This window comes from Daphnia pulex, chromosome 12 (assembly GCF_021134715.1).
Source record: "Daphnia pulex isolate KAP4 chromosome 12, ASM2113471v1".
NCBI classification, from domain to species: domain Eukaryota; kingdom Metazoa; phylum Arthropoda; class Branchiopoda; order Diplostraca; family Daphniidae; genus Daphnia; species Daphnia pulex.
Window position 1 is genome coordinate 10,039,177 of NC_060028.1, and position 27,997 is coordinate 10,067,173.

At 44.4% G+C, this 27,997-nt stretch overlaps 1 protein-coding gene across 2 annotated transcripts; it reads left to right on the forward strand.

Moving 5' to 3' along the window:
• On the forward strand, positions 1-27,991 carry LOC124208479 (hemicentin-1-like). 2 transcript variants are annotated; one of them, XM_046606226.1, is made up of 10 exons: positions 1-198; positions 612-718; positions 15,398-15,583; positions 15,665-15,762; positions 18,433-18,576; positions 18,862-18,928; positions 26,218-26,352; positions 26,474-26,578; positions 26,831-26,893; positions 27,055-27,991. In XM_046606226.1, the coding sequence occupies exons 3-10, from the start codon at positions 15,415-15,417 to the stop codon at positions 27,216-27,218; spliced, it is 945 nt and encodes a 314-aa protein (XP_046462182.1). In that variant the 5' UTR covers positions 1-198; positions 612-718; positions 15,398-15,414; the 3' UTR covers positions 27,219-27,991. The 2 variants fall into 2 exon arrangements, with proteins under 2 accessions (XP_046462182.1, XP_046462181.1); XM_046606225.1 differs by lacking the exons at positions 1-198; positions 612-718 and adding an exon at positions 5,233-5,622 and having other exon boundaries at positions 27,055-27,989.
• The last annotated feature ends 6 nt before the right edge of the window (positions 27,992-27,997 follow it).

Genomic DNA, 27,997 nt, shown 5'->3' on the forward strand with positions numbered 1-27,997 from the left:
TTTCAAAGCACGAATATCAAATCATTGTTGGCAACTCTGCAGATTAATAACATTCTCGCGGTCGTGTCCGGATCCAAAAATCTTTGTCGAACGCCCCTCACGCGATATTTTTCTAGTAGTTCAGCCAAAAGTACAAATTCTTGAATTAGTGCATAATGGATTCAATAACCATGGACAGCAATCAACGATATCGAAATGGTAGGTTATACTTCTTTGAGGTGATTATGAGAAACATAACTTTAGTTTAATAGTTTGGGATTGAGGCAGTAAAGTTTGATGCAGGTCTTTTCAAATTAACTTTCAAAGGCCAAGTGAGGTAATCTGAGTCAAGTAAGTTTTTGTTAAGGCTTAGAATGAACAATAAAAAGGATTAATGTTCTCACTTCTCTGTGTGTGACTGCCACTTCATCATCATGAATCAAGGAAAGCAATACCATAATTTTGTTGGGTTGTTTGGTACGTTTATTAGCAGACATTGTGTCCAAGATTAGTTATATCTGCAGCTCTGCACTAGCAGAATATAGGTTTGCGACAACTGGAAATTAACATAGTTCATCTCAAGATTGCTTACTGGTTCAATAAGGTTGCTGTCTTTGTTTCACAATTTACAGGAATCCTGATGCCTGTTGCCCTGATTGCTGCTATCATCCTGAACTGGTCTGCAACACTGAACTGGTCTGGTCTCTCAACTGTGTTGGAGTGTTGGATACTCTTTGAGGTAGGAAATGACTGATTTCTTCCATATTGATGGCGTAACGGTCTGCTAGCTGTGTAAAGTGTGTAGTGTATGATACCAAAAGACTTGAGCAGACAACAAAGAATAGGTTTTGGCTTATGTCAATATAAAAGGATTTGCGAAGAAAGAACTGAAATAAAGGAAAGGCCGAGAGTATTTAAAGGGACTGCAGTCAGGTCGTAAAAACTGTACATTGAAACCTCTGCTACTGCTCGACCTCTGGACTAGCATAGTGCTAGTATATTGCAGTTCGTTATTCAAGAGCTTATATATAGCCACGGTAATGTCAAGATCAAACGTAGAAAACGAAGCGAAAGAAACGAAATGAAGTCTGTCACTGGAGAGCCAAATTGATGATTTCAATCCCGATCGCCGCGTCTTATCCCGTAGACTCGACATAAAAGCCGACTCTTTATGGCAATTGAATTTCCCCCCGAACAGTGCACTTTGTCTTTGGTAGACTTCCGCTTCCTTTATTTCTTATTTAGACGTTCAATTTTGCCAATTGCTCTCGACACAATCGGTAGAAAGGCAGCGAGCGAGAGAGAGAAGTCATCGACATGGTTGGCTGCATTTTCCTTAGAACTGACATATGAAACTTTATTCGACGCGACTTGGAATCGATTGGGTGATTGCATAGGTCGTCAACACACACTTGTAGCCAACTCTCTCTCTATTCTCCGCCTTCTCTCTTTATATATAAACTCCTCTAATGTTTTATTAAGAAAGGGCAGCAAGGGCAAGCAAGCAGACTATTTCTATAGTTGTCGTAGTACTAGTAGTCTTTTTTATTCATCCCGGTACGCTAGCACGTGTCACGCGTGCTAGGCTCCGTTTGAGGACTTTTGATATTGACTCTGCACTCATCGAGGCGCAGTTCCCGTCTCTCTTTGCTCGCCCCTTTCTCCTCCCCCGCCCAACATCGACGAAGATTGCTTGTCCGTTCTTCATCTCTGTCTATACAGTCTTCTTGTCTATAGCTACACTGGGATAAGAAAGTAGGGCACCCGGTACACCAAGATGTGTGGAGGTTTGGGATCCCGCTGGGGTGATGATGGGGGGGGGGGGCGCTATCGTCGTCCCGGACAAGCACGAAATAAAAGAAAATCTTATTTCCGATTGTCTGACATGCTTGCAATAGTACACGGTATATACGGCAAGAATCCGTTGGCACAAAAATAGCACTTATGGATGGAATGACGTATGATACCATGCAGCTATTCGCCGCCAAGTTGATGTATCGTTTTCGGCCCGATTAAGAGAAATATTACACATTCATGTTAATGGATGTAGTGTGTGTGTGTGTGTGTGTGCAGCTATCGTGTTAAGAGGGCGCCCCGAGTCTTGGCCGAAAAAAGGACAGATACATCGTTCGTCTATAGCGCGTGGAGGGTGGGCAACAGCGGCGGAAATCCTTGTACTAACAAGATTCCTCTTGTCGGTCGGGGCTGAGTGCCTGTCACCCCACTGTCTAAAGAGCCGGGCGTGTGTGTGTGTGCGGGACTCGGTCGCACAATAGCGGAGAATCCATGTCCAAGTGAATAAATCAAGAATGGACCTCATGTCGTCGAGACACGCGACGGTCTCGTCAACCCGCAAGACTTCTTTTTCATCGATGGGAATAGCGGATAACTAAGTTTTTAGTCGCCGTAAAGTCGTCGTAGAGCTTCTTGCTCGTCGCGAAAAAAGGTTCAGCTTATTAACACACAAAATGCCAGCTGACACGGAGTGATTCAATTAGATAGGAGCTCTCTCCCTTCTTCTTCCGTTGTGCCATTTGTTGGCAGTCGACAAAAGACCTCGAGAATCGAAGGGCCAAGAATGTTTTCTTCCGCCAAAGGAGGGAGGGGGAATCCAGTTTGCAAGCAAGCGGATGATGATCTATTCCTGCATCGGGCAGCCCACACACACACACACATGTCCCGAAGAATAAGGGAATCACACAAAGTGCGCGCATTTCTTGAATCTTTCTGCCCTTTTTCGGACTGCTCCTCGGGGCCAGCGAAGAAAAGCCAACGACAAATTAAGAAACGTCGTCGAAAAAATTTTCCCAACTCCTGTGGTGCGTGCTTTTTTGTGTTGTTGTGGTCATGCACGACAAAAATCAGAGAGAGGAAAAATGGCAGCTGTCATACTACTACGACTACTGTCAAATCGCCTTGCCGGAGGTGGTGTGTGGGTGGTGGTGGGAGGACAAAAGAAGGGTGCTGGGTCCAGTTTTTGTATATATAGGCATAGGCATACAAGAGGAAGTAAATTGGCAGTACAGTTGACGGACTAGGTCACATGGAAATGATTGGACGGCACAAGTTTGCCGTTTCTGCTCTCACTCTCTTGAGGAACTCAAATATACAAACCTTTGATCCGCGTTGGGCGGAGCGCAACTTCCATCCCGTCCCTCTCATTTACGATGCGAATACTGTTCCTGGTAGTAGTATTGCGACGGGAAGAGCGAAAAAGAGAAAAATAAAAAATTCTCGGCTTCTGTGATGTTCGGGCTCAATTTCGTCTTATTTACCATCGAGTCATCACAAGATGATGACGACGAAAACGACGTCGCCGACGACGACGTATGGGGCTTAAATCGGATTTGATGGTATAGATTGTGTAATATAGTGGACCACTCCCTTCCCCGCCTTTTGTTATGCACCGCCGTGTGTGCGTCGTTTCTTTCTTTATTTTTTCACTTTTTTCTAGTTGTATTTATTTATTTTTATTTCGCGGCGCTCGAGTTGATGGGACCTGTCGTACGTGACACGACTGACCAAACGTGGATTGCCTTTCTCATCAACTCCGTGCGCCTCCCCCCCCCCCCTCTCCTCTTGTGCGGCACGTCACACGAAATCAAATCCATCCATTCCTATGCGCCGGAATATATATGTATCTCGCAATTGAAAAAGGGAATTGCAGAAAAAGCAGGCGGCGCCCGATTTTTTCCTTTTTTTTTTTAAACGACTTTTCTCGTTTTCATTTTCTTATTCGGGGGAGAAAGAAACTGGCGATGACATTTCGTTCCGAAAATTCGGCGAACTTTCACAAAGTCAGCGAATGAAATGAGCTCTTTTGACTTGGTGCGTCACCACCCCAGTCTGATTGAGGAAGAACGAGGCTTGCAAGAGTTAATTTACTCGGGCGCCTCCTCGATTTCATCAAGTGAAAATAATCTTTTGAGATGGGACAAAAGACGACCTACACCCATCGCTAACAGCGACGGCAGCAGTGTATCTTCCGGCCTACATGTCAAACATATTTCCTGGCTCTCTCTCTCTCTCTCTATGTGTGTGTGTGCGCGCGCTCGCTTGCTTGAACCATCATTGAAATGTTGGGGGCCTCCATGCGTGTATTTAGGGTAATCCAGCCAACGCCGCCTTTATCCTAATAATGGAACAGAAGTTGTATAGACCGTTGCCCTGGTTATATACACACACACACATAGAGAGAGAGAAGCGAAGTTTTACATGTTATAATACTATCCATCTGTTATTCATTTGATGCCCAAGTTGCGTCAAAAGATTCAATAGTGAAAGAATACGTAAAAGGTCGGCTTCTTTTTCTTTTTTATTCATCCCCATTTTATTTCTCCTTTTTGGCTCGTTGTAGTAGCAACCAACACACACACACACACGATTCCGCTTTTTTTCTTTTTCATTCGTTCTATCTCTTGGCTTTTCTCGTTTTCTCTGCGCCACACCATGCGTTGTTACAATCGAAACTTCGGCCGGGGAGAATGGAATCCCGGGTGCGGAACGGACGACGACGCTCAAATGTCAACTGTCAAGACACTGCGAAATCCTCAATCCCATGTGAAAATCGAATGTTTTCTACACTACCGCCTTCCTCCTATTTTTTCGGCTACCAATTTGTATTTGATTCTCTTCGGTTCGTTCGTTTTTCTTTTTTCATTATGATTCCTTTTTCTTCCCGTTGCTTTCGGGATTGGCGTCAACTCGAATCGAATCAATAAAATCTGAGATCATCGACACTAAATAAAAGAAATAATCGTAAAATAGGGAAAAGTCAGTAGGAGAAGAAGAGTGTATCTGAAATATTTCGATGACTATGGTTATGCGTTCCATGTGAGAATCTATCGGGGAGTGGGGGGGTTAGGCTGTTTTTTTTTCTCTCTTTTACCAAAGTCCAGCGGAACTGTTGATAGGGCCAGCCCCGTTAGTGTCCCCCCCCCCCCCATCGATTTCTCCGGCCATCATCATGTCTATTTTTTTCTTCTGGCTTTTCCTTTTGCCGATGGAAAAAAACAAGTTATAATTATGGATGACACTTTGGCCTATTCTCAATGGCCGTTTCTCTCCTTTTGGCCGATGGAAGATGGTTAGAGTGTCTTGGAAATACAGAAGAGCTGCTATACACCATCGAAATATTGATGGGCAAAAGGTGATGATCTGCTGCTGACGACTACAATCGCCGATTCGATGCGCGCGCGCGCGCGTGTGTGCGCTCGTCGCCCGGCTTTTCTCTCCCCACCACCCCACTGTCGTCTAGTTCATATCCGACAACAGCAGCAGACATCAGTCGTTGATTCACTCTCGCCCGATCGACACGGCGGAGACACTTTATCTTGTAGACCTTCTGTACAGACAAAACAGTCGCACGAGTTTTTAAATTTGAAATCATCAAGAAGAGAAGTTTTGGTGATGTCATTCGGTCAAGACGCGATGAACTACCGATGAAGTCAGTTTCTATCCCGGTGCTGGCGACTTTGGGCTGTTCTTTTACCGGCCGCTCAATGGACGGACGACAGGATGCGAACCAACAGCAGTGGGTGACGAGTCGGTGTTGTGCTGGGCGAACACAACGACCTTACGGCAAACGTTTGTCTAGTGTAGCGTGTTTCCTTCTGGTGGTTCTCATGCTGATTCTCGGATCCCGTAAGCAGATACTTGTTTTAATTCTCAATTTTTTTAAATTTTGTTTCCCCCATTTTTACTCCCACCCACTTTTTCCTTGTTGATTTTTATTTTATTTATTTTTCGTGGTTGGTTTAAAATATTTTCTCTCGACTTCTTATGCTAAGGGGATTTCATTTGATCTCTTCTTTCGTCTTCTACTTCTTCATCTATTGCAATATCGCCCACGGGTTCTAGACAGAAATTTACGACCGACAGCACCATCTCCATCATCTCTTTTCCTCCTTGCAACTCTGCAACCTCCTTCCCTCTTGCGCTCCCATTTTCGGTCTTTTAATTCCCGGTTTTTTTTTCTTCTTCTTCCGTTCTCTTCCGTCTTCTTTATATTCCCGCCTTTTGTAGTTGGGTGTTTCCCCACTACCTATGGCAGTACTAAAAGTATAGAAAGAGTTCTTTTCTTTCTTCCCGACCGCCACCAATTTTTTTCATTTCATCGAAGAGAAACGAGAAGCTTTGCCACGTTCAATGTTGTTCAAAACTTTTTTATTATGCTCTAGTTTCAAACGATAGCGGCCCCCACCACCCCTCTCGCGAGACTGATTAATATCGCAATAAAGGTGATGATGGAAGATGGGGGGGGGGAACCTATTAAATTTGCAAACTTTGACCTCTCCCCCCTTCATCTACACTTAACCATTTCCTGTTTCCGTTACTTGTCCGCCTCTTCTAGTTACGTTTTATTGATGTATCGGTATTCAATAGAGAACCCGCCGAAATCGGCTTTATTTTAAGACTTTTCCCCCATGGCCCTTGCCTATAGACTCTTGTGTGTGTGTGGGTCTGACAATGGCAGCACCTGTGGGCTTCCCTGGCGCTTTCAATCAAAGATTTCCTTTTTGCCTTTGAGTCCTTTTTGGAATTGACGAATCGACCGACGACGACCCGTTGTGCACTAAAGGAAACAGATCTGTTTTTACTTTGACGTGGTATTTCTGGAAAACTTGAGCTTCGCGAGAGATTGAATCATTGACAGACATTCGACTACGTATAGATCCGATCGTATTTATTTTCTATCTGGTCTGAAGAAAGAGAGAGAGCGAGAGAAAAAAAAAAAGCTGAGCTTTTCTTTACCGCCATCTTTGTTATCTAGACCAGATCTATACATGTTTTTTTTTTCTTTTGGATGAAATGAGCCATCTTTATGTTCTGGCTTCTTCTTCTTCTTCTTTTGCGGAGCTGGAGAGGGACGTAGAAGCCAATCCACTCGTTTGACGACTCGGTGGTTACATCGTCGTGACTCTCATCAGAGAATCTTTGGCTTTCCACTCGAATTTGCGAGTGGCGTTGTTTTTGGTTCCCACACATCCCCCCGCCGTTTTACGACTGCTAGAGGCTAGAAGAAACTGGTGGGGGGCTTTATCTAGTGAGAGACTAGTGGAGTCGATGACGCTGACTCTCTATAGAGAAAGAGAGTTCCTCGGCGCAAATCGGGAAACGTTTGGAAAGAGCCCCTGAAGTTATAGTTGACTTGTAAATTGGGAACTTTGGTCAACTGACTTTTCTACAGTTTTGGGAGGGAATATTTCTGAGCTATATGGGAAGTCAACTCTGATCGAGCAGAGTTTCAAAACTTCCGCCAGAAGTGACAACAATAGTCTGAGAGTCTGAGAGAGAGAGAATTTCAGAATGCCTCTGCGCTGGCGGGGAGTTTATATATTTGGCGAACACAAGGAATAACCGGATGGCCTCCCATTCTTTTCTTTCTATTCAACTGTCAAGTTTTCTCATTAAAAGCCAGGCACTCCCATCAGAGAGGGACTCTTGCCATAATGTGGGCGCCGTGGGTGACATGGTATATATCTAGTGGGAGGAGGAGGAGGAGACACTGCCACTCCATTTGCGCTCCAACAATCGAATCAGATGCTTTCATTTACCTTTTTTTCTTTCTTTTTTCTCCGAAACCATTTCCTTCGTTTGCTGTTTTTCAATTCCCATATTTAAAAAACAAAAAAACAATCAAAACGTTCATCGATCTCGCAAGGGTGTGCTGGGTTGGCTGTTTTGTTTATTTATTTACTTTTTCGTCGTCTTCTTTATCCCCTGTGAAAGGGAGAAAATCCATCAAGTCCAACAGACGAGAGAGAGAAAGCTCAAATTGTTAATATCCTCTAGCTTTGTAGCGAACAGCTGGAAGCAGCTCTCTCATCCTTTTCTTGGTGTATATTTAGTATAGCAGTTGTAGTAGTAGTAGTAGTTGTAGTTGTAGTCATCGTCTAAGGAAAAGGGCGTGGAATAGGGAAAATTCACGAAGTTGATGAATACCTCGTTCAGTTTGAAGCCAGCAGCAAGTTCGATCGTCGTCGTGCTGTTTGGGATTGCCAAGCCAGTACCAGGGCGAATTGATTATGAATAAGCACCCAACTGAATCAGCATCGTTACGGGTAGGGGTTGGGGGGGACGGAACCTATTTCGAGATGAGCCGATTAACGTCACTCTACTCAACGCCATTATTCTCTTTCATCAGTGTAGTGTAAGGGGAGGGGAAAAAAGAAGGAGAGAATTTTCGTTGCGTAGCCCACATTAACATGCTCCCCCGGAAGATTTAGAGGCCTATTTGTGTTTGTTTTTGTGGTGTGTCTGTGTGTGTGTGTGTGTACGTACGTATGCGAGCGATCGTTCAACAAACAGCTGGATATGTTTATAGACAATGACAGGCCATGTCGAACACAAACTCTCTCTAGCTGCTCTGCTCTGCTCTCTCTCTGTCAACGGACACTATATAAATAGATCAATAGGAAAAAGGGGAAAAGTGGAAATGGACCAAAAGGGAAAATTTTAGATTTATTATTCTATAAAGGCGAATCTCCCGGGAAATATTTGGCAAGTCGACAGGAGGGGGTGGGGTGGCTCCTGGAAACCTCGGGACTCTCTAAACGGCTTCACCAAACAAGTTTTCGGCGAAAAATCGAGAATGAATTTTGCGGTTGTCATTCAAGTATTCAACCCAATAAGAAGCAGAAGGAACTGCTGCTGCTGCTGCAGAGGTCGAGTGACAAACATGGGACGGACCAGGGGCCGGTCGAGGACGACGGGACACAAAAGATTTCGAGAAAGACTTTCGGAAAACTGAAACGGTCCTCACTGGTTTGCTCGTGGCCGTGGCCGCCATTTCAAACTTGTACGTCACGTTTCTTATTCACAAATCAGAATGCTGTTAAATAAATTTGCGATCGCCATGGTTTCTATTGTGAAACATTTGAATCTTCAATGACGTCATACCTCCATGACGTTCAAGCTCTCTCACGTAGTCACTGGAAATAGTAGCAGCGAAAATTGTCTTCGGAATCAAAACAATGAATTCAATACTACTAATACGCGCTACTACCCTGTCCAGATCTTATGTACATATGGCATTGCAGCTGGTCTATCGATCGGATCTGCAATTCCTCACGTCAACCTGTCACGGTCTTTTCAAAGCACATCTTTTTAAAGACTCGGTGGGAAGGTACAGACGAAATGCTGATATAAATTTTCTCAGTGAGGAGGGTGGGTGGGTGGCTTCAGTCGATTTGTTGTTGGACTTGTGTGTGTTCCAATTTGGGCTGGCAGTCACAGCCGACAGAGGACGGACAGGCGTTGTGACACCAGTATATGCTGGGTGCGTGATGTGCATATATATGTATGGTACCAGGGATTCGCAGGAAACGTGCTATGTTATCCGGAAGGATGGATGGATGGTAGAGAGAGAGAGAGAAGCTGACCGGTAGGAATTGAGAAAAAATCGATCGGCTTTCCTCTCTTGTTCGCACCAACTCTTTTTTATTTTTTCCCCTCCGTCTTCTTCTTTGGTCGTTTCCTTCATCTTCTTCCTTTTTCCCTTGTCCTGTTCCATCGACAATTCATGAGATGCGGTGCCCTACAAACACATCGACACGCGCCAGCTTTTGCCTCAGCTGCGCTTAAACAAAGAAACAGCCGGAATGACATGTCGACTCCACACGGAGGGGCTACTTCTGTTAGGATAGGCGAAGGATTTCGCAGCAAGCCCCCCCTATTTTCTTTTCTTTTTCTTTTTTCCGGGATTTGCCTTTTGTCGCCTCCCTTTTTGTATGAATGATTTATTCAAACGCCCAAAGAAATCGTACACACACACAAGATACCGCTCCCAACTGATTTGTATTTTTCATTCCTTCACTCTTTTTTCTTTTCTTTCTTTCTTTCTTTTTTTTTGTTTTTGTTTTTGTTACTTTCGATTGTGTCGTCCTTTGTTTGTGATGGATCGTTGCGGATGTATGAAGTGCCACGACGAATCGATCCTTTTTTTCTTTTTCTCCCAACTCCACGCCAATTTCAAATTGATGATTTACTCTTGCGGATCAAAGGGGTTTGGTTGTTTGGTTTGGTTGTTCTTTTCTTTTCTTTCTTACCGACAATTCCAATCGTGTCGCTACCGATTGCGTCAATCACATCGCCAATGTGTCATTTTACGTGTCGTTGTTTTTTGTTTTTTGACTTTTTTTTTACTTGTATGTTTTCTCGCTCGTCGGCTGAGTGACACACTAACGGCCAGTTTGGGACGGGGCGGCCATTGGCGGGATGAATGTTGCGTGAATGGCCCTTTTTTTCTTCGTTTCCAATCCTGCCCTACCAAAAGTTCTATAATGGTCTATATATATATGGTTGGGACTTTGGAGAGTACACTGCGGGGCAGGAGCTTTTTCAGTTGCGTGTCAACAACTATAGATATACAATATGTTGTGTTATTGTTGCAGCTCACGAATAATAAAGGGAAACCCCCCCCTCAAGCCCCCAGGTGGAGGTAGGTGCACTGGTAGCGAGAGTTGCGTGTTCCAACTATCTTTGGCTGGGTGCAATGGGAAAATAACATGAGTTAACTATTCGTTAACTTTGGGAATAAAACTATCGCCTCAAAAATGAAACGATCCCTTCGTGCTTCGATACCCTACAGTCGAATCAATGGGGGGTTGGGCGGGAGGTGGGAGGGGTTAAGAGGATTAAAGGGCCGCACCACTCCCATCCGGGAAAAAGGGTGGCGGGCATATAGACAAAGTTCAATATAGTAGATCTATATAAATAAATATATATATTGCGTAGTGTGTGCATCCAGCCTTAAGCTTAATGTATAAGGCAGCGCCTGGCGACAGCTGATGATCGTTTTCAAGAACACACACAAGAAAAGAAAAGAAACAAATTGAATCTGGCGCGCGATATTATTATTTTTCCAAGGAATTTCACGATCCCATGCGCAGAATTGATTTCAACTGCTGCTGGATGATTATGCTGCGTTCCAAAGTTTCGGTCTCTATTATCATCCGCACGTCAGAATTTCCCTTTTGGAAAATGAGGGGGACAATAGAAACGGGGATTGTCTTTTGCGTTGTTGCCTCATCTCTCCTCGTCCTCGTCCTCTTGCCCGGCTGATAAATCAAAGTGACTTGGCTGTTGGCTCATTCGAAGGGTCGAGCTGTCGTCCGTCGGGAATTGATAAGAGGCCACACAATACTCTGACGACGACGACGGATGTTCTTTATTAACAACAACCGAAACTCATCGTCCACCGTTGACATGAGACTGATTCACCGTCATCTTTCAGCCCCATCACAACTTTCCGTTATTTTTGTTTTTCTCCCATCAGCTTTGTTATATTATGAAAGCAGTGGCTATCCGGCCAGCATATAACCAACGGGATAAGGAGAGACACAAAGACTCTAAAATGAGAAGGTTGTCGTTCCGCCGCTTTTTTTTTCTTCTTCTTCTTCTCCGGATGGCCCAAGCAAAATGTCTCGTGAGCCGATCACTGACGGGAATAAGAGAAACCGGACGACCAGCCACTCGCGCCTGCTTAACTTTGATAAGGGCGTGTGTGTGTGTGTCTGTGTGTATGTCTATAGCCCTTGCGTAAGGTATATAAATGTGGTCCGTCTCGCCAGCAGCGACCAAGACCAGCATCTGCTGTTGTCTCCTGCTGGTGAGTGCTGCTGTTGGAATAACGATCCGAGTTGTCGTCAGCAACTTATTTAGTTTTCATGACATTTTTTTTTTTTGTTTTTTGTTTGTCTATTCATTTATTTTTATTTTTTATTTTTTTTTCCCTCTTCCTGGTGGGCACGAGAGCAGCCATTGACTGGGCTGCATTGTTTGGTTATTAACGAGACTCTGCGTCCTGAAAACCTTTTTTCCCCCGATATATGTATGACGCAGGAGAGGACTAAATTCACGGCAGATGCGTCGAAAAAGAGAGAAAGACAAAGAAAAAGAAACAAACAAATCCTTTATATAGGTTAATGCAATCTTTCTTTTTCTTTTTTTCTATTTTGAGAAACGCTATAGCCAGGTGAGTTCGACAACGGAGACGCTGAAAGATTGATTGCGGCTGGTGGAGCTCGTGAAATAAGTAAATAATTGAATTGAATTATTAGAGTCCAGCTGGCGAACGATGAGACAGCCAATGTTGTTTCCAGGGAAAGTTTTTCAAAGAGACTCACGCACTTGGGCGCTCGTTCTCTCTCTCTCTTTCACCATGGGCTCGGTTGATTGAACTCTAAAGAAATGGCAGCTAAATGAGGGCGCCTTCATCGTTGATCAAGCCAAGTTTTCCTTTTTTATTTTTCGGGTGGATGGGGTCGACTTGATCCTCGTCCAGGACGTCGTCCACTCCCGGCCCGGAGTGGAATAGAGAGAGCGTCGACGACGGGCGATATTTATGTATACAAGTTCAATGATTTCCTATTGTGTGCCAGCGCAGTTTTAGAAACTTGAACTTGTTGTTGTTGTTGTAGCAGCAGCAGCAGCAGATACCGTAAGTTAGGGCGAAATATTCGATTAAATGGCGTCGCCATGGAAACGACAACCTAGTCATCAATAATGGATGCATCAAAGCTATTCATATTATAACTGTGTTTCTACCCCTTTGGCTCTCTTTTTCTTTCTTTTCTTGTTGTTGACCGGACATTTGCCAGTTGATCGACGACGGGAGTGCCAATGAGTGAGCATCAACATCCGTGCGTGTGTGTGTCTGATCATTTCCCCAAATAGTCAACGACCTTTTGCCATGTTTGCCATGTTGGATAATCGAATGAACGGACGATGACAACAACGTCGTCGTCTTCTTCTTTTTTCCCCCGGTTTTCGACGGGGTGGATGGCATCCAGCAGACGCTTCATTAACGGAATGTCATCAATGAATGTTGTTTGGTCCAATGACGTTTTCTCTTGATCAAAGGGGAACAGATTCCCGCATTATAGTGTTCTCTCCTCGCGTTGCTAAGGGTCACGCTGGCTGCCGACAGAAAGATGGAAAGAGAGAGGGGGAAAGATGTCGCCTCATCTTCTATTCAACGCCGCCGTGATTTCGGCGGATCCGCTGTGTGCGGAAATGAAGTATGGGCGGATGAAACAGCAGTTCACGTTATAAGCATCTGCCTCTTGTTCGTTTTGCTGCTGCTGTCTCTCTCGATTTTTGAAATGGAAACAAGAAAGTCGACGCTGCGAGATTAAAAAATCTTCTTCTTCTTCTTCTTCTTGTTTCGCTCGCAGCGCATCTCGGGGAAAGAAAAGAAAAGAAACGACAAAAGAGAAACCAGAGACAGTTAGGCTGGAGCTCTATATCAAGCATGTATATACAAATATATACTATTTATGAATCCGCCAACGGGGCTCTCTTTGTTGATTATTAGACATCCAACCTCGACTGTAAACTTCTCAGACGGTTGCCTTTATTTTATTATTATTTATTTTTGTTTTGGTTTGGTTTTTTCTTCTTTTTAAAAACCAAAAAAAAATTGCCATTTATGCATCTCTTATTCGGGAGGGGGGGATCTCTTCTCTGTTTTATTTGTTTTGCTTTTTTATGACATTGGCCTGACAGGTTGACGACCTATCCCCGAGTTCCCATAATCTTCTTGTAGCCCATTGGAATAGAGATGCAATATAGAGAGGAGAGCGACTCGCTGGGGAACGCCACACGCACAAATCGCAGGGGGGTTGCTCTAGATCTCTTCTTTCTCTATCTCTCTCTCCTCACTAGTTGGCGTTTTCTCTTACATTTTCAAGCAGGGAGAAAGGAAAAAAAAAAGAAGTAGAGGAAATGATAAAAGAAACGAGAGGGTTGGTGGTGGTGGAGATGATGATGATGATGATGCTGCCAGACGAGTCGGTTCCGATAGAGAGCCAACCGACCGCCACCACCACAACATCACCAGACTACCGAAGGGAGAAATACGAAAAAAAAAGAAAAGAAAACGAATGTAATTCCGCGTTGCACAAGTCCCGACGGATCTTGTGTGATGCTCTCCTCTCTCTCTCTCTCTATCTGTGCCATCCAGTATGTACCACAGGAAGCGAACAGTTAAAAGACATAAAAGTCTAGAGCAACCAGTACACAACGATGGAAGCAGTTAAGAATGAGAGAAAGAAAGAAAAAGAAGAAAAGTGTGTGTGTGTGCAGCGCGCACAACTTTTTACCTCTTATATACAGACACTCGTATCGCCGATTGCCTTTTGGCTTGATAGTTGCCCGTCTGTATGATGGCGAGCGCCAGTGGCTTTTATGCTTCTCGATGCTTCTTAATCTCCCGCTTCTGTGTGTTAGTCTAGCGAATGTACCCATCAGCTCCAATTTCGCCCTTTTCGACGCCCACGATCGAGTCTTGTATTTGAACACGTCAGTGTATTTTGCCAAGTTTTGTAATCAGCACGACTCATCTGGCGATGTGGGAAGCCAAAAATCCATCCGATCCGCTTTTCAGCCGAATATAATAATAATCTTAATCAGAGAGAAAAGACGTCAGCGGGAGTCATCGATAGCGAAGAGAGAGAGTAGTATGATGCATGCCATCAACAATGGCCAGCAGCCGTCTCATTTAACGTTCATGTCTGAGAGCTGCTTCTCTTTACTTCTATTGGCACACGACTTAACTGATGTTGAGCTAGTGGGATTTATCTGCCGTCACCTTTGTTCCCCCTGGCGAAAGGTGCGATAAAAGCCAACGCAACAGCACGTACTGCGAGACTCTCACTGAAAAGAGACGTCAAATGGATCTCTCCGCCCCCCGTTCCCTCCTGTATATTGAAAGGAATCTAAAACTTGAAATGGGCGTTGTAAGTCGGTCATTTGAGGTTGAAACCACATCGTCCATATTTCATCTTCGTCACGTATTCTCTCTCTCTCTTTCGGACGAGTGTTCTGTCAGTTGCGCCGTAAAAGAAAAAAAAAACTCCCACACTCTCTCTAGTCGCCATTTTGTGCCCCTATTTAAAGATGGTGTTCCATTTATTTTATTTTTTGATGTTATGGAATATAAAACCGATGAAGCAAATAGACACACAGCAACCGAAAGAGAGAGAGAAAAAAAAACAGGGCGGCCGTAATAGTGTGGCATCAAATTTTCATGGCCTGGCTGGGAGCGATGGAAGAGACCTACAACTACGCATTCAATTACGTCAGGCACGCCAACTCGTCACCGACGGGCGGGAATAGGCAAAACAAAAAGTTTTTCCTTTGTTGAGTGCCGGTCCAGGTTTTCGGCGATCCAGTTAAAACAAAAATGCAAAAAACATACGAACTCTTTTATTTGGTTTTTATCAAGTTCCGCCCTTGTTGAATAATTTTTGCGACTAAAACGAAAGTTTGCGCATTTGACGGCGTGTGCGGGCGGCCTATTTTTTGGTGGGCGTTTTATTCCTGTTCAATCCGTCTTGTGTTTGTTTCTCCTATTATTGCAGCTAGCGTTTTCCATTTGACTTTATTCTCTGTTATTTTTTTTATTATTCGACAGGGCGTTGCAGCGCAGCCATGGAAAGTCGGGATCCAGCATCCAGCGGCGGCAGATTCGGCGGTGGGGGTGGCAATCACTTTCTGGACGACGACGAAGACGACGATGGAGACGGAGTGGTGTGGCCCACCCTGTCTCTTTCACCTCGTTTCCAGCACATCCCGCCTCCACCCCCGCCCGTCGTTTACGGTAATCTCCATAAATCATTTGATATCATTAGAAACTCCCCTCAAAAAAATTCTAATCTCATTTCTTTTTTGGTTGAAATAGGCCCATTTTTCGAGCCAGAATTCGCTACAAATATAAGCGTCTTGGCCGGGCAGACCGTCTTGCTTCAGTGCCGAGTCATGGATCTAGGTGATCGAGTGGTACGGTGCACTTTATTCATAAACCTATTAGCGTAATAAGCTCTATTGTTTTGATTGTGTTGGAATATAGAGAGGGTAGAGGGGGTGGGTTAGGGCAATTCTATTAGATCCGTTGTGTCGAGTGACAAAAGCAATCACCGTGGCCGTTGCTTGATTGACTGACGGCCCAGCCGGCTGAGCTCGAACTATTCGATTCCGAATGGTTAGCTTGCGCCTATACAGAAAAGCTAGACGAGGGGTGCTGGCCTTACATGTCAACAACACGCTTAATTATCATCATCCCCGCGGACCATGATGAGAGAGCGAGGGGGGTTCAGTTCACATCACTTCTACTACTACGACGACGACGGACGACTTCTACCACTCTTGTGATAATTCAGTTGTGTGTGTTGGAGAGGATCCAAATCATCCAGCCTTTTACCCTCCGGCTGACTGGTCATAGAAAAGGAGAGAGTGGGGTGGGGGGGATGTCGGATGGATGGAAAGGTCTATCCAGTGATGGAAGAGACTGCCACCAAAAATGCGTTGATGGATCAGGCTTTCACCTATCCACTTTTACACGCACCGCTCACAAGAGTTTCAAGTTCTAGTTTTATTTTATTATCTGATTTTATTCAATTGATTTAGTTTTATTTATTCATTTATTTTTATCCGGTCATTTTTATTGAGTATTTTGTTTTTTAAAACAAATTCGATAAAAACAAATTTTAGTCAATTTTCGACTCATTTCGCAATCTGGCAAATGCATGCAGACTACAATTTAGCGAACGACACATGAACTTTTTTTTTATTTTTTTAAGTGTGAAAAAATCCTAGAAATCAAAGATAAAACCTACAATGAATTAGTTTGTGCACTTCACAATTGACATTTTGTTATTTTGGCAGGTATGTTTGTCTTAATTTTGTAAACCTGTGAATTGTGTGACGAGCGTGAATTATTTCGTAGTGTTCAAAGCTGGGAGAGGCAAACACAGACATAGCTTTCTTTCTTGAAGGAGGCCACGCTGTATCCACCTTGGCCGAATTAGGTGAAAACTTGGAAGGGAATGATGAAAGCATCATTTCAGGCATCCAGAGTTTTCTTTGTCTAACATCATCCATGTGAACAAGTCACTTGGTGGTTCTCGTTGCTGGTGAACCAAACTTAAACACTCAGAACTACATGCAGGCTTTTCATTACTTTGAGGATTAGGAATCTATTTATAGAGTTTCTCATCTAGTTTATAAACAAGATAAAAAATATTTGTCTATTTTACAATCTTGTTTAAGACAAAAAACTCAAATTTTTTATTTCATTACGTTTCTTTGAAAACCAAAATGATTGAATTTATTTTTATAATTATTTTTAAACGAAAGTCTTCTTGTCTTTCCGTTTGCTTTCCTGTCGTCCTGTCCCATTTCTATCAACCTCCTATCTTTAATCCCCTACATATAACCAACCTATTTCCTTTTTTTTTCCTCCTTTACTCTTCCGGGCCGGCATCAAGCAGAGAGAAACACACACACACATGTTCAGCACTGAATGATACTGTCTATATAATGCTACCATCGCATCTTTCTATCTTGTCCCTCTTGTGTCTCCAGCCTGGGCAAACGGATGGGACCCCCCGACATGGCCACGACCACGTCAGTCGATCGATCCAGTATAACCTCCCTAATGTTGGCCAAAATAGAGCCAGACACAACTGCCGCCGACCCAACAACCGCCCAGCCTAAACCCCCCCACCGCTCTCTCTCTCTCTCTTAAGCTTCGAGAGTTTGTTGCGTGTGTGTCTATGAACGACCAATCCATCCATCCGGACCATCCGTCAGTCGAGGGAGAATTGAATAACAATCCATCTCTGTTCCCTCTCGCCGCAGGGGGTTGGAAAGGGAGGGAGGATAGAAACACTGTTCAACTTAAATTACGGCCTTATTTTGATGATGATATAATAACCCCCTAAATAATACGAGGCCGGGTCCGTCTGATTCAATCCGGCGTCAAGTGCTCTTTCTTCTCTCCTCGCGTTCTGCCCGTCTACACAGCTCGTCTTTGTCTGTCTCTCAACGGAAGAGTTGCCGGGGAAAAAGAAAGAAAGAGGAGGAGGAGCCGAAGGAAACTACTGCATAGTCGATATATATTACAAGACATCAACTGTATAGACTGGGATATATAGGCCTATATCTGCAAGGCAGTACCATGAAAAGAGATGAAAAGACTGTGAGACAGGCCAGCAGCCAGCTGCTGCTGCTGCTTCTTCTTCTGTCACCCGAAATCTCTTTTGATGCTGATGATCATGGGTGACGCTTTCATCATCAAAAGCATATCATTCCGAAAGGAAGGATTTTCCGTGCTTTCTCCTTAGACTTGGTCTTCCTTAGTTTCGCCCGTCGACGACGAATATTCTCCACGTCAATGTGTTGATGAGGCAGCCGACCACGGACCCGCACTGCCTCATGTAATTTATATCCCACAGCTGGATGGAAACGGATTTCCCGCGCTGGGAACATGTTTCCCGCTCCAGCACGCTCAAGTCTTGGGAGATTTTTTTTTTGTAATCCGCAGAGCTGCTGGGTGAACGCGGGCAATGGTAGAAACGATCGACATCGTGTTATCTTCGTGTTATCTTTTTTATTTTTCCTGTCGTCCCCCCGTCCTGATATTTGTATTTTTGTTGTTATTATTTTCAGGTTTCGTGGGTTCGACAATCGGATTTGGCTATTTTGGCATCGGGCGGAGTCAGCCACACGAGCGACAACCGAATCACGGCATCGGCCGACGAAACGCTGACCGACTGGGAACTGCAAATCGCCGAAGCCCAAACCAAAGATTCCGTAAGTGTTTTTGGCAATCGTCTTTCCCTTCCCCCACCACCGGCGATCCGCCATTTTGTTATCAATAATCCATCGCTCTGCACGCCATCGGCCATCGAATCAGTGAAAACAAGTGATGGATGTAATACGTGCCTAACTTTTTCTTTTTAATTCATTTCATTTTCTTCCGTCCATCAAATCAAATATTTCTATTTTTCTTTGTCTCTTTATTTTATTCGTCTCGTTTTTTTCCCCCATGTGGTTGTTTTTTTTTCTGCCGGCGGGCGACGACCGAACCAACTGCAGGGCCTGTACGAATGTCAGGTCAACACGGAACCCAAAATCAATTGGCCCGTCACTGTCCACGTAGAAGGTAAGTTTAGTCACGCAACTTCTTTTTATTTTCTTTCACGGCGCAGTTTTTTTTGTTTGTTTCGTTTTTTCTTTTTCTTTTTTTTCTTCCGGTCGTCATATTTGCGAGTAATATGGTCGTGCGGGAATCCAGTTTCATTGATCATTGATTGTTTGAATTAATCAAACATCAACTGAATAATTCTTTTGCTTTTCGTCGGAGGGTGGTGGGGGGTGGGTGGTGAGTTAGCGATTGTCTTGTAGACGAGCATTCGCCTCCTCGTTCACATGTCAGATGTTTAAAAATGGAACAACTTGTCCCGAGTCACGTAACACAATAAAGACAAGGAGGAGGAGTGGAAGGAGGTTTACTATACGCGACGACGGGCCGACGCGAAAAAGATGATGGCGTCTTCTCCGCCGCCGCCGCTTTTCCATTCCATTTCTCTCGTCTCCTTTTTCTTCTCTATTTTGCTGCTAGGCACACACACACACACACAGTCAATTGATTTATCCCCGAAAGTTTATTCTTGCAGTTGGCCTTGCTGTCGATCTTCTTCCTCTTTTCAGCCGCTCGTCAACGTACCTCGCTCGCTCGTGTGTGTGTGTGTTTTTCTTTTCTTTTCCACTCGTCTATTTTTCTCATCCACGTCATAAAAAAGATGAGTTGCGTCTATCTATAAGTGTGCCAATCCCGACGACGACAGTCTTCGCCTCCCCCCTCGTTCCAAATCTCCGGGAGAGAGAGCTTGGGCATTATTGGTGGATAATTGGCCGGACGGGAAGATAGATACAAGATCAGGAGGCAACGTTACACGCTGTGCCCTGTGTGTGTCTGTGTAACGTGTATCCAGCAACGCAGTAAAAAGCAAGAACTAACATAGATGACGGCAAATTCAATTCCGCGAGAAGACTATACGTACACACACATAGTGTAGTTAGTCCCTACACTAACTCTCAGCCATCATTAGCGAAAGGGGATTATGCGATCGATAGCGTGATCGATTGCCGGGACATGACAGCCATCGCCAGAACTCTCTCCGACGTGTTTCACGTGGGGGTACATGGTGTACACAGGGTCGTCGTGCGGATGATTGGTGAGAATTGGAATGAAAAATGGGAGGGAGCAGAAGGCGGAAGAAGAAGAAAAAAGAAGGAAGGAATTACCGGATCTGTAGTGGTGGATGGGGTGGTCCAGGGGTCTGAACGGGAGAGATTGAAAAGAGGATGTGTCCATTGGTGGTCTACTTCGCCGGTTTGGTCGAATCGTTTTCAATGCTGCTGGAGACTGGACGGATGTGTGTGTGTGTGAGGCGTCGGGCAGCATATCCATCAGAGCGCTGTTAAGCCTCGACCCGTTTTTCTTACATGTCCTCTTTCCCCAGATCTTCTTCTTCTTCTTCTTGGTTGGCATCAGCGGCTCATTGATCGTTTACAGAACAGACTGGCGGGTCGTTTCCGTTTTTGTTTTCTTTTGGCGACTCTCGTCCGCTTCCTCCTCCCGCAGTCGACTGCTGCTCCTGCCGTTCCTGCTACTGCGTCATGTTGCATTCTCTATGGTATTGCACAGAGGGATAGATAGATAGATATGTGGGCGGTGAGACTATATCGTGTTTTTCTTTCGACAAGGAGGAGCCTGGCAGGAAAAGAATATAAGACCTGCCGTATTCAAGTGCATCATTAACGATCAACCGACCGGAGGGGGAAATTAGAAGCTGTGTTGTGGGGCTCCAGTAATAATACTTGGCGGTTGCATCGTCGGGAAAAAGAAGAATAAAAACGAGGATTGAGAGAGAATAAAGAGAGAGAAACTTGATGGCGGATGAGTGTTGGGAGCCAGAAGTAACGTTAGGAGCCTTGTTAAGACAACTCGATCCCTGTGTGTAATCTAGTAGCGCAGATCGCCTATTTATGGTTCCCGCTGGCTAATTCGCTCCAGACGGCAGCCAATCCATCCGTCAATAAGACTCTGCCGAAACATACTTCGTTTTTCTCTGGGTGGAATAGACACATACAAACACACACACAAACAAAAAATATGAATCGAAATGGAAATGTTTTTTTTCCGGGGCGTGTGTGTTGTTAGGGTTTTTTTTTGTGTTGTAAGGAGCAAACGCCACAAGTTTATCCAGACGGATGACATCATCAAGATTCATAGCCGCTGTCACCCGATTCCAATTGACTCTATCTCTCTCTCTCTCTTCGTATCAAATATATTCCCTTATTGTAGTCGAGAAAAAGAAGAAGATTTTCACCATCCGCATCCATTTCCGTTTATTTTTTCCGCCGTTATTTCGTTTGACTTTTGTGCTTTCGAGTACGTGAATCTCGGCGTGGCTCTGCCAACAGTTAAAAAAGAAGGGGAAGAAGAAAGAAAGTCGAAGAAGAAGAAGAACGACACATCAAAGACGATCAAGTTGCAATAAAACTACAATAGTTGTCCAATAAAACACTGCGCTAGAGCGCATCTTTTTTTGCCTCGGTTCGTCGTCGTCATCCTCGGCTGCTTTTTCATTCGTTGACTCTATCCGATATATCCTTCGTCGTGCTCCTTCTTGTTTCGCCGGGCCTTCCGCCGACTTGTTTGCGAAACTTTTTTATTTTTTTTTCCACCCTGTCGATGAAAAGTTGATGGCGCATCTTTTTTTTCCGTGACGAGAAAATCGATCTAGCTCCTGATGATTTGCTCAAGTCTCGGGGAAAAACGAAAGCACTTTGATCGAGTCGATGCGCTTTTGCACAGGTTGTTGTTGCTGCATTTGTTTAGTTTTTTTTTTTTTTTTTACTTTTTTTTCCTGGAAAAGCGGAGCAAAGGCGATGAAGGGAGGGTGGCAAAGGTCGGAACTGTGTGCACGGTAAAAGTTTTTTGTTTAATATCGTCTTCCGTGAATCGAGGTGGGGTGGGGTGGGGTGCTACATCCAACAGGGCAACACACCGACAACTTTGTATTTTCCCTTAAATATGAATTAGAAGTGGGCGAGCGAGTCGATGGAGCGCAAAGAGGCCAATATAAGTTTTGGAAAAGCGACTTGGAGATGTGTGTGTTGTAGTTTCGGTGGGCGGCGCTCTCTTTATTGTGCAAGGGCTGAAGTGAATCAAAGAAGCTGTTTCTTTCCTTCTTTCTCTTTTTTGTCTTTTCCCCTTTAAGAATTTGAACTATGTCGGGCTCATCTTGTCGTGCTTGTCGTTTCTCCTTGTGTTCCTGTTCCTGTCTCTAACGCCATATTGAGACTTTCCCCAAATAGATAGATGTAGGCGTGTAAAGAGGCGGGGTCTCGATGTCATCTTGTCGAATGAGTCGAAAAGGGGGGAGACTAGGGAGACAGCGAGAGACTAGAGATCGCCGGGTGCGGAATAATCACGTGGAAAAGCGAGTGAGAGACACTGAGCCCCCCTAGGATGTTCTCTCTCTCTTGATGGCAAAGCAAGACATTGCTCCGTTGTTGTTTGACGAGCTGAGACCTGAGCAAGTCGCAGGCAATGCATTTCTAAGAGCTTGTTACACTGCAGTCTTAGTGACTATGGAGAGAAAGCCTAGATTCTATAGAGAGACGTAGTAGTAGTACAACAAGGGAGAGAGCGAGGGCAAAAGACGAGCAGAAGCCCAGAGAGAGGAGGAAACAAAAGAATATAAGAGCGAATCGATAGTATATATATGTGTGTGTGTGTGTGTGTGTATGATGTCGAGAGGCGAACACAGCGAGAGAGGAGAGAGAGAGAAAGATGAAGGAAGGCAAAGGGACGATGAAAGAGAAGGGAAACAAGAAACAAGATGAAGGTTTGCCAAGAACTTGTGCAAGTTAAGTATACACTACGGCGCTCAGAATGGACAGGGGGAGGGGGGCCTGTCGATGTGTTCCGGGCGGCATCCCCCTCCTCAACCCCCCGTCATGTCTTTTGGTGCTGGCCTGCTATATGGTCCGCCTTCCACTTCTAGATATCCTTGGCCACTCTCTTTCATCTCTCTGCAATGGAGTAGACGGATTCAACGTACACACGGGGGAGCAATCAAATAGGGAAAAAGCCAGTAGAGCTGAAATGATTCAACTTGGCAGGCTCTTTCCCCCCATCCTGAATTGCTTAAGACATATTCCAATATTTTAATCGGACTTTGTAATAAATAAGAAAAAGGACCTTTTTTTTAACTATTCAAATAGTTGGACAATAATAGAAAAAAAGGGACTCAATCGAATCATCAATTCATCGTGTAACAATTTAAATTATGCATATTGAATATGAAATGGAGATGTAATAGAAAGTGGGAGAGGGGAGGAAGCGAAATCAAGAATAATTCGGTCGACATTAACAAGTCGACGACCGTCTTTTTATCTATTTTCTTCTTCCTCCCCACTGTTCTTCTGGCTGAACTATAATATCTCTGTCGTATCGTGACTTGAATGATTGAATCATCATCCCAACAAAGTTTTACCCCCCTTTTTTTCTTCTTCTTCTTCTTGTTCCATTTCTTGACATTTAACTGCGCGTTGAATTATTCAAGACTGGGTTGTTCGGGCCGATTAGCACAAATTAGGCAAATCAGTATATACGAGAAAGAGATCGACGTGGGACAGATAGTTGGTGACTTTTTAACTGAGAGCGGGTAGAGAGAAAAAAGACTCTAAGGCAATGAAGAAGAAGAAGCGGAAGTGAAGAACGGAAGCTTTTCACCAGAGTGCTGTATGAGACACCAGGGAGAGCTAGACGCTTTCGGTCCTGTACGTTTCTCTCAACTAACTCGATACCAGTCGTCTTTTCTTTTTTCTTTTCGATGAACTTTTGGGGGAGAAAAGAGTTGAGAGATCGTCGTCTCTTATGTACAGCTCAAGTCTTTTTTCTTCTTCGTTATTCTGGGTTTATATTCGTCAGATATTTCATTCTTTTTTCCTCGGGAGGGAAAGTAAGAAAAAAAAGGAGAGATGTAGAAAAGGAAGTGTCGTCTAAAGAGATCCAGAGGAGGAAGAAACTCTCGCAACTCTTTCCTTCCTGTGTCTTCCTCAGAAGAAGAAGAAGAAGAGAAAAAAGGGACATCAGAGTGGAACGGCCGGAACCAGTCTCGTTTCTCAGTTTATATTGAATCAGCTTTTCTATATGGACATTCTTATTAGATATGTTGCATTTACATCAGGCTATACATCTTTTGTTTGTTGTCTAAAGCTCTTTATCTCTAATATTTGCTTTATGGCCTTTATATTTATTTATTGTTTTCTTTTTATTCTTTTTTCCCTCTGTTTGACTTCATAATGGTCCGATGCGGTGGATATATATATATGTACGTATAGTGCAGTGCAGCGCACGAAGAATTACCTCTTTGTTCACCAAGTTTTTTGCGGCAGTTGAACCGAACCCCCTACGCAACTGCAACTTTTTTTCTCTTTCTGTTGTTCCCTCTACTTTTGGCTTTTTGACCAGTCGGGTGCTGGGGGGAAAGAATTCTTATGTAACACTAAATCAAGTCGGTGCGCTGCCGTCGCCGCCACCACCACCACCCACTCACTGCTATTCGCATACAAAACGAGCGACTCCCTGCCCTCCCCCTTTTCCCTACTTTACCTATTGAAAATTCCCATGATTTAGTGTACTAGATGGCAGAGATACGTGAGCGACTGTAATCACGCACCCGAGCGTGAAAAACCAGTGTTAGACAAGAGAAGTCTTGCCTGAGAAACGCACCCAAAAAGTTTCTTCTCGGGACCCACTTTTTGGGGTTTTTTTTGTTTTGTTTCCCTCCCCCTGGGTGGGGTGGGGTTGAGACGTCGTCGTCGTCGGCGGTGCGACCTCAATCCGTGCGGAATGATCCGTGAGATGCGAAGGGTAGAAAGATTCCGTCCGGTTTGTTTTATGGCGTGTTTTTCTCCGTTGACAGAATCCTCAATTGTTCTTATTCTTATTTTTCTTCTTCTTCTGTCGTGTAACGTTACTTGTCTTGTCTGACTGTAGGCCTCTTGTCGGCGGGATGTTTGAAAAGGGGGGGGGGGAGCGGCTGATTTGTTTTATCTTTGGGTGTTGTCTTGTTTTCACTCTAAGCGCATTTGGTAGTAGGCCCTTGTCAACTTTGCTCGAGTGGCCATTTATTTATGCCAGATAAACATGGATAGAAGACCCGACTCGGGCTCAAACCCATAGACTCTCTTAACTATGTGTGTGTGTGTCGCCTCGCACAAGTTTTCCGTCACGAGTTCTTTTATTTTTTGGGGGGTTTTTTATTCGTTTTGTCGCTCCTTGGGCGATACACACACACACACATTTATAGTAAGTCTAAACAAAATAGCCTCGAGTCGGCGAAGAAAATGTCCGGCCTCGAAGTTGTTTCGCTTCACTTACTTTCTCTCACTTGACGGACGCTAGCTGCTGGACTTGTTGAAGATGGCGCAAACAAAAAGGATTGTAGGCGCACAGTAAAAACCTCGCTCGGCCGGCCGGTTATTTCTTCTTCGTTGGCATTTATTTTTTCGGGGGGAAAAAAAGCTGTCCGTCTGTTCCGTCGTGGATAAGCATAGGGTGAATAAGATGTAGGACTGAATGTGAGTCATGAGTCCGAGAGAACGAGAGAGAGAGAGAGACCGATTCGTCTTCGTTGCTGGACCAAGACACTGAGGATAAGAGACTGGGCTCTGTAAACGCTGCCGGGCAGCAACCAGCCTCGAGTTGTGTCGAGTCTCATTTTGCCGAAGATGGATGGATCCCGCTGGCAGCTCCGCTCACCGAGCAGTAACGCGAGTCTGATGACACAGTAATAGTCACTTCACAGACAACGTCAACATGAAAGGGCCGGCCGGCTGGCAGCAGCGAAATGGCGGTAGCGGGATGATGTGGTGGTGGTGGTCCAACAGGAAATGGATCGAAAGTGGTCGAATTCGCCTCTTTGATCCACTCATTCGCCTCTCACTCTATAAGTAGTCAATAAATAGAGCGCACCGTCTCATGATGGTGATGCAATCGTCGGTGACAGTCACGCTGCTTCATTCACGATGATTTGTGTGACTGATCGCCGCCGTCCTCCTTATCCGCCCTCCCCTTTTTAGTTTGGCCGCTCCACAAAAACGGCCTCCTTTAAAATCCACCGGGACAAATCCGTTTTGAACAATAGCCAGAAATTTAAAAAAAAGGAAGGAATGAAAATATTATGCGTGTGTGTGTGTGCCCTCCTTTTTTGGCATTGTGCAATTTTCCGTACAAAGTCGTTGGCCATTGTCGATGGGTAACAATCGGTGACAAGATCATCGATAAGTTTATTTGTGAGGTTGTGATGACGTAATCGTTTTTGGTTTGACATTGTAACTTATTTTGAACTTTTTTTTGTTTCGCAACAGCTGCTTTGGCGTCGATCGTGGGCGCCTCTGAACTTTACGTGCGGACGGGCAGCACCATCAGTCTGACGTGCATCATTCAAGGATCGAGTTCCATCCCGCCACGTGTCCTCTTTTGGTTTCACAATTCTAAGCCGAGTAAATATTAAGAAATTCCATTTCACTTTTTCAACGTCTCCGCTTTTAATTTTTCTAATCTTTTCCTTCTTGTTTGCCTTTCATTTAATGACGCACTTTGGTCTCCCCCCGGTCGGCACAGTCGCGCTCGATTCTCCGCGTGGCGGGATATCACTGGAAACGGAACGAACGGTCACGGGAATGTCATCCAAATTACTCCTCACGCGTGCCACCGTCCAAGACGGAGGTAATGACCCATATATACTCGCTGAACTCTTTTTCTTTTTTTCTTTTCTTCTCTTTTTACTGAGTGGGTGTGTCCGGAGGCTTTGGTTTGAGAACACTAAACTCAACCTTGTCTTACGGCATGTCGACTTTGGAACTTGACTTTGGTTTTATTTCTAATTACTCTCTCCTTCTCTCGTTTGGTCTGGGCCTTATGTCACTGGCGTTGGCTTTTTGATGATGCTGCGACAATCTTGTTGGAATACTTGAAAAGGAAACTACACTTGCGCTCCGCCCGGCGCCCAACCGGCTGACGTCACTGTCCACGTCCTCAACGGTAAGTCCATTTCGGCATTTCGAGTTAATTCCACCGCCAACTTGTCAGTTGACTCTCTCTGTCGACTGGCTGAAAACATCTCGTTATTTATTGATGGTTTCTTCTTGTGTGTCGTTGGTTTTGGGGGGGATGAATCCGGGTGGGGTCGGCTTTTTCTGCAGGTGAGCATCCGGCCGCCATGCAGCGAGGGAACAGGAGTCCATCAACCAACGGCGGCGAAAGAGCGGCCCATTTGGGTGCCAAATGCCTCTGGGCCGTTCAAGTGATTGCATTACAGTATTCCATCCAGCGCTGGCTATTCGGGAGCCCGTCTCCCACCGTTTAATTTGTTTTTAAGATCCGAAAGGAAATGCGGCACATCACATATAGATGGTATTCAACTTGTTTAAAGGACCCGCGCTTTTCAAAAATTCAAAAAAGAAAAAAAGAGAGAATTTTTTTTTTTTTACAAATGAGATTTTTGGGTTTTTCCTGGAAAGTGAAATTCTTTCATAACCATCCCGCGTCATTCTCTTTTTACTTATTATTCTGATTATAACCTTATTATATATATTATATAACTATACTGCAATTATCATCATCCTCTCGAGTGAAATAGTACGTGACGAACAACACAATCGTGACATTTTCGCCCTTTTTCATCTCTAAATCCTAAAAAAAAAAGTCATTCCCCACTGGAATTTTTTTTCTCTCTCGGTTGTTGTACTGTGTGTGTGAATGTTGTTTTTACAAAAAAAAAATATGCTATCGTTCATATATTTCTATATATAATAATTAAGCACTCCTCCCACCCCATCCTCCGACCCCAATCTGTACGTGATTCAGTTTAGATTATTCCTTACAGATGATGATGACTTTGTTTGTTATATTCCCCTTTTCATTTGATCTCTTTTTCTCTCTCTTTTCGGAACTCCCCCCCTCCCTCTGGCTCCGTGAATCCCCCCGCCGTGGATAAGTCACGGTCCCTCCCAATGATGATGATCCTGATGATTGGCTGGAAGGGAGAATGAACGGTCAGTGTTTGAACAAAAGGAAAAAAAAAACGGAGAAATGTCATTAATTTTCGTTTGTTTTCGAGTTGCTTTTCTTTTCTTGTGATTAGTT

What these genes read in the sequence shown, in the direction of transcription:
- LOC124208479 (XM_046606225.1), top strand. Translation starts at nt 5,421, where the DNA reads ATGAAGTCAGTTTCTATCCCGGTGCTGGCGACTTTGGGCTGTTCTTTT. An exon ending in AAGCCCAAACCAAAGATTCC is followed by an intron (nt 18,577 to 18,861) that starts GTAAGTGTTTTT and finishes AACCAACTGCAG; the next exon opens with GGCCTGTACGAATGTCAGGT. An exon ending in CACTGTCCACGTCCTCAACG is followed by an intron (nt 26,894 to 27,054) that starts GTAAGTCCATTT and finishes CTTTTTCTGCAG; the next exon opens with GTGAGCATCCGGCCGCCATG.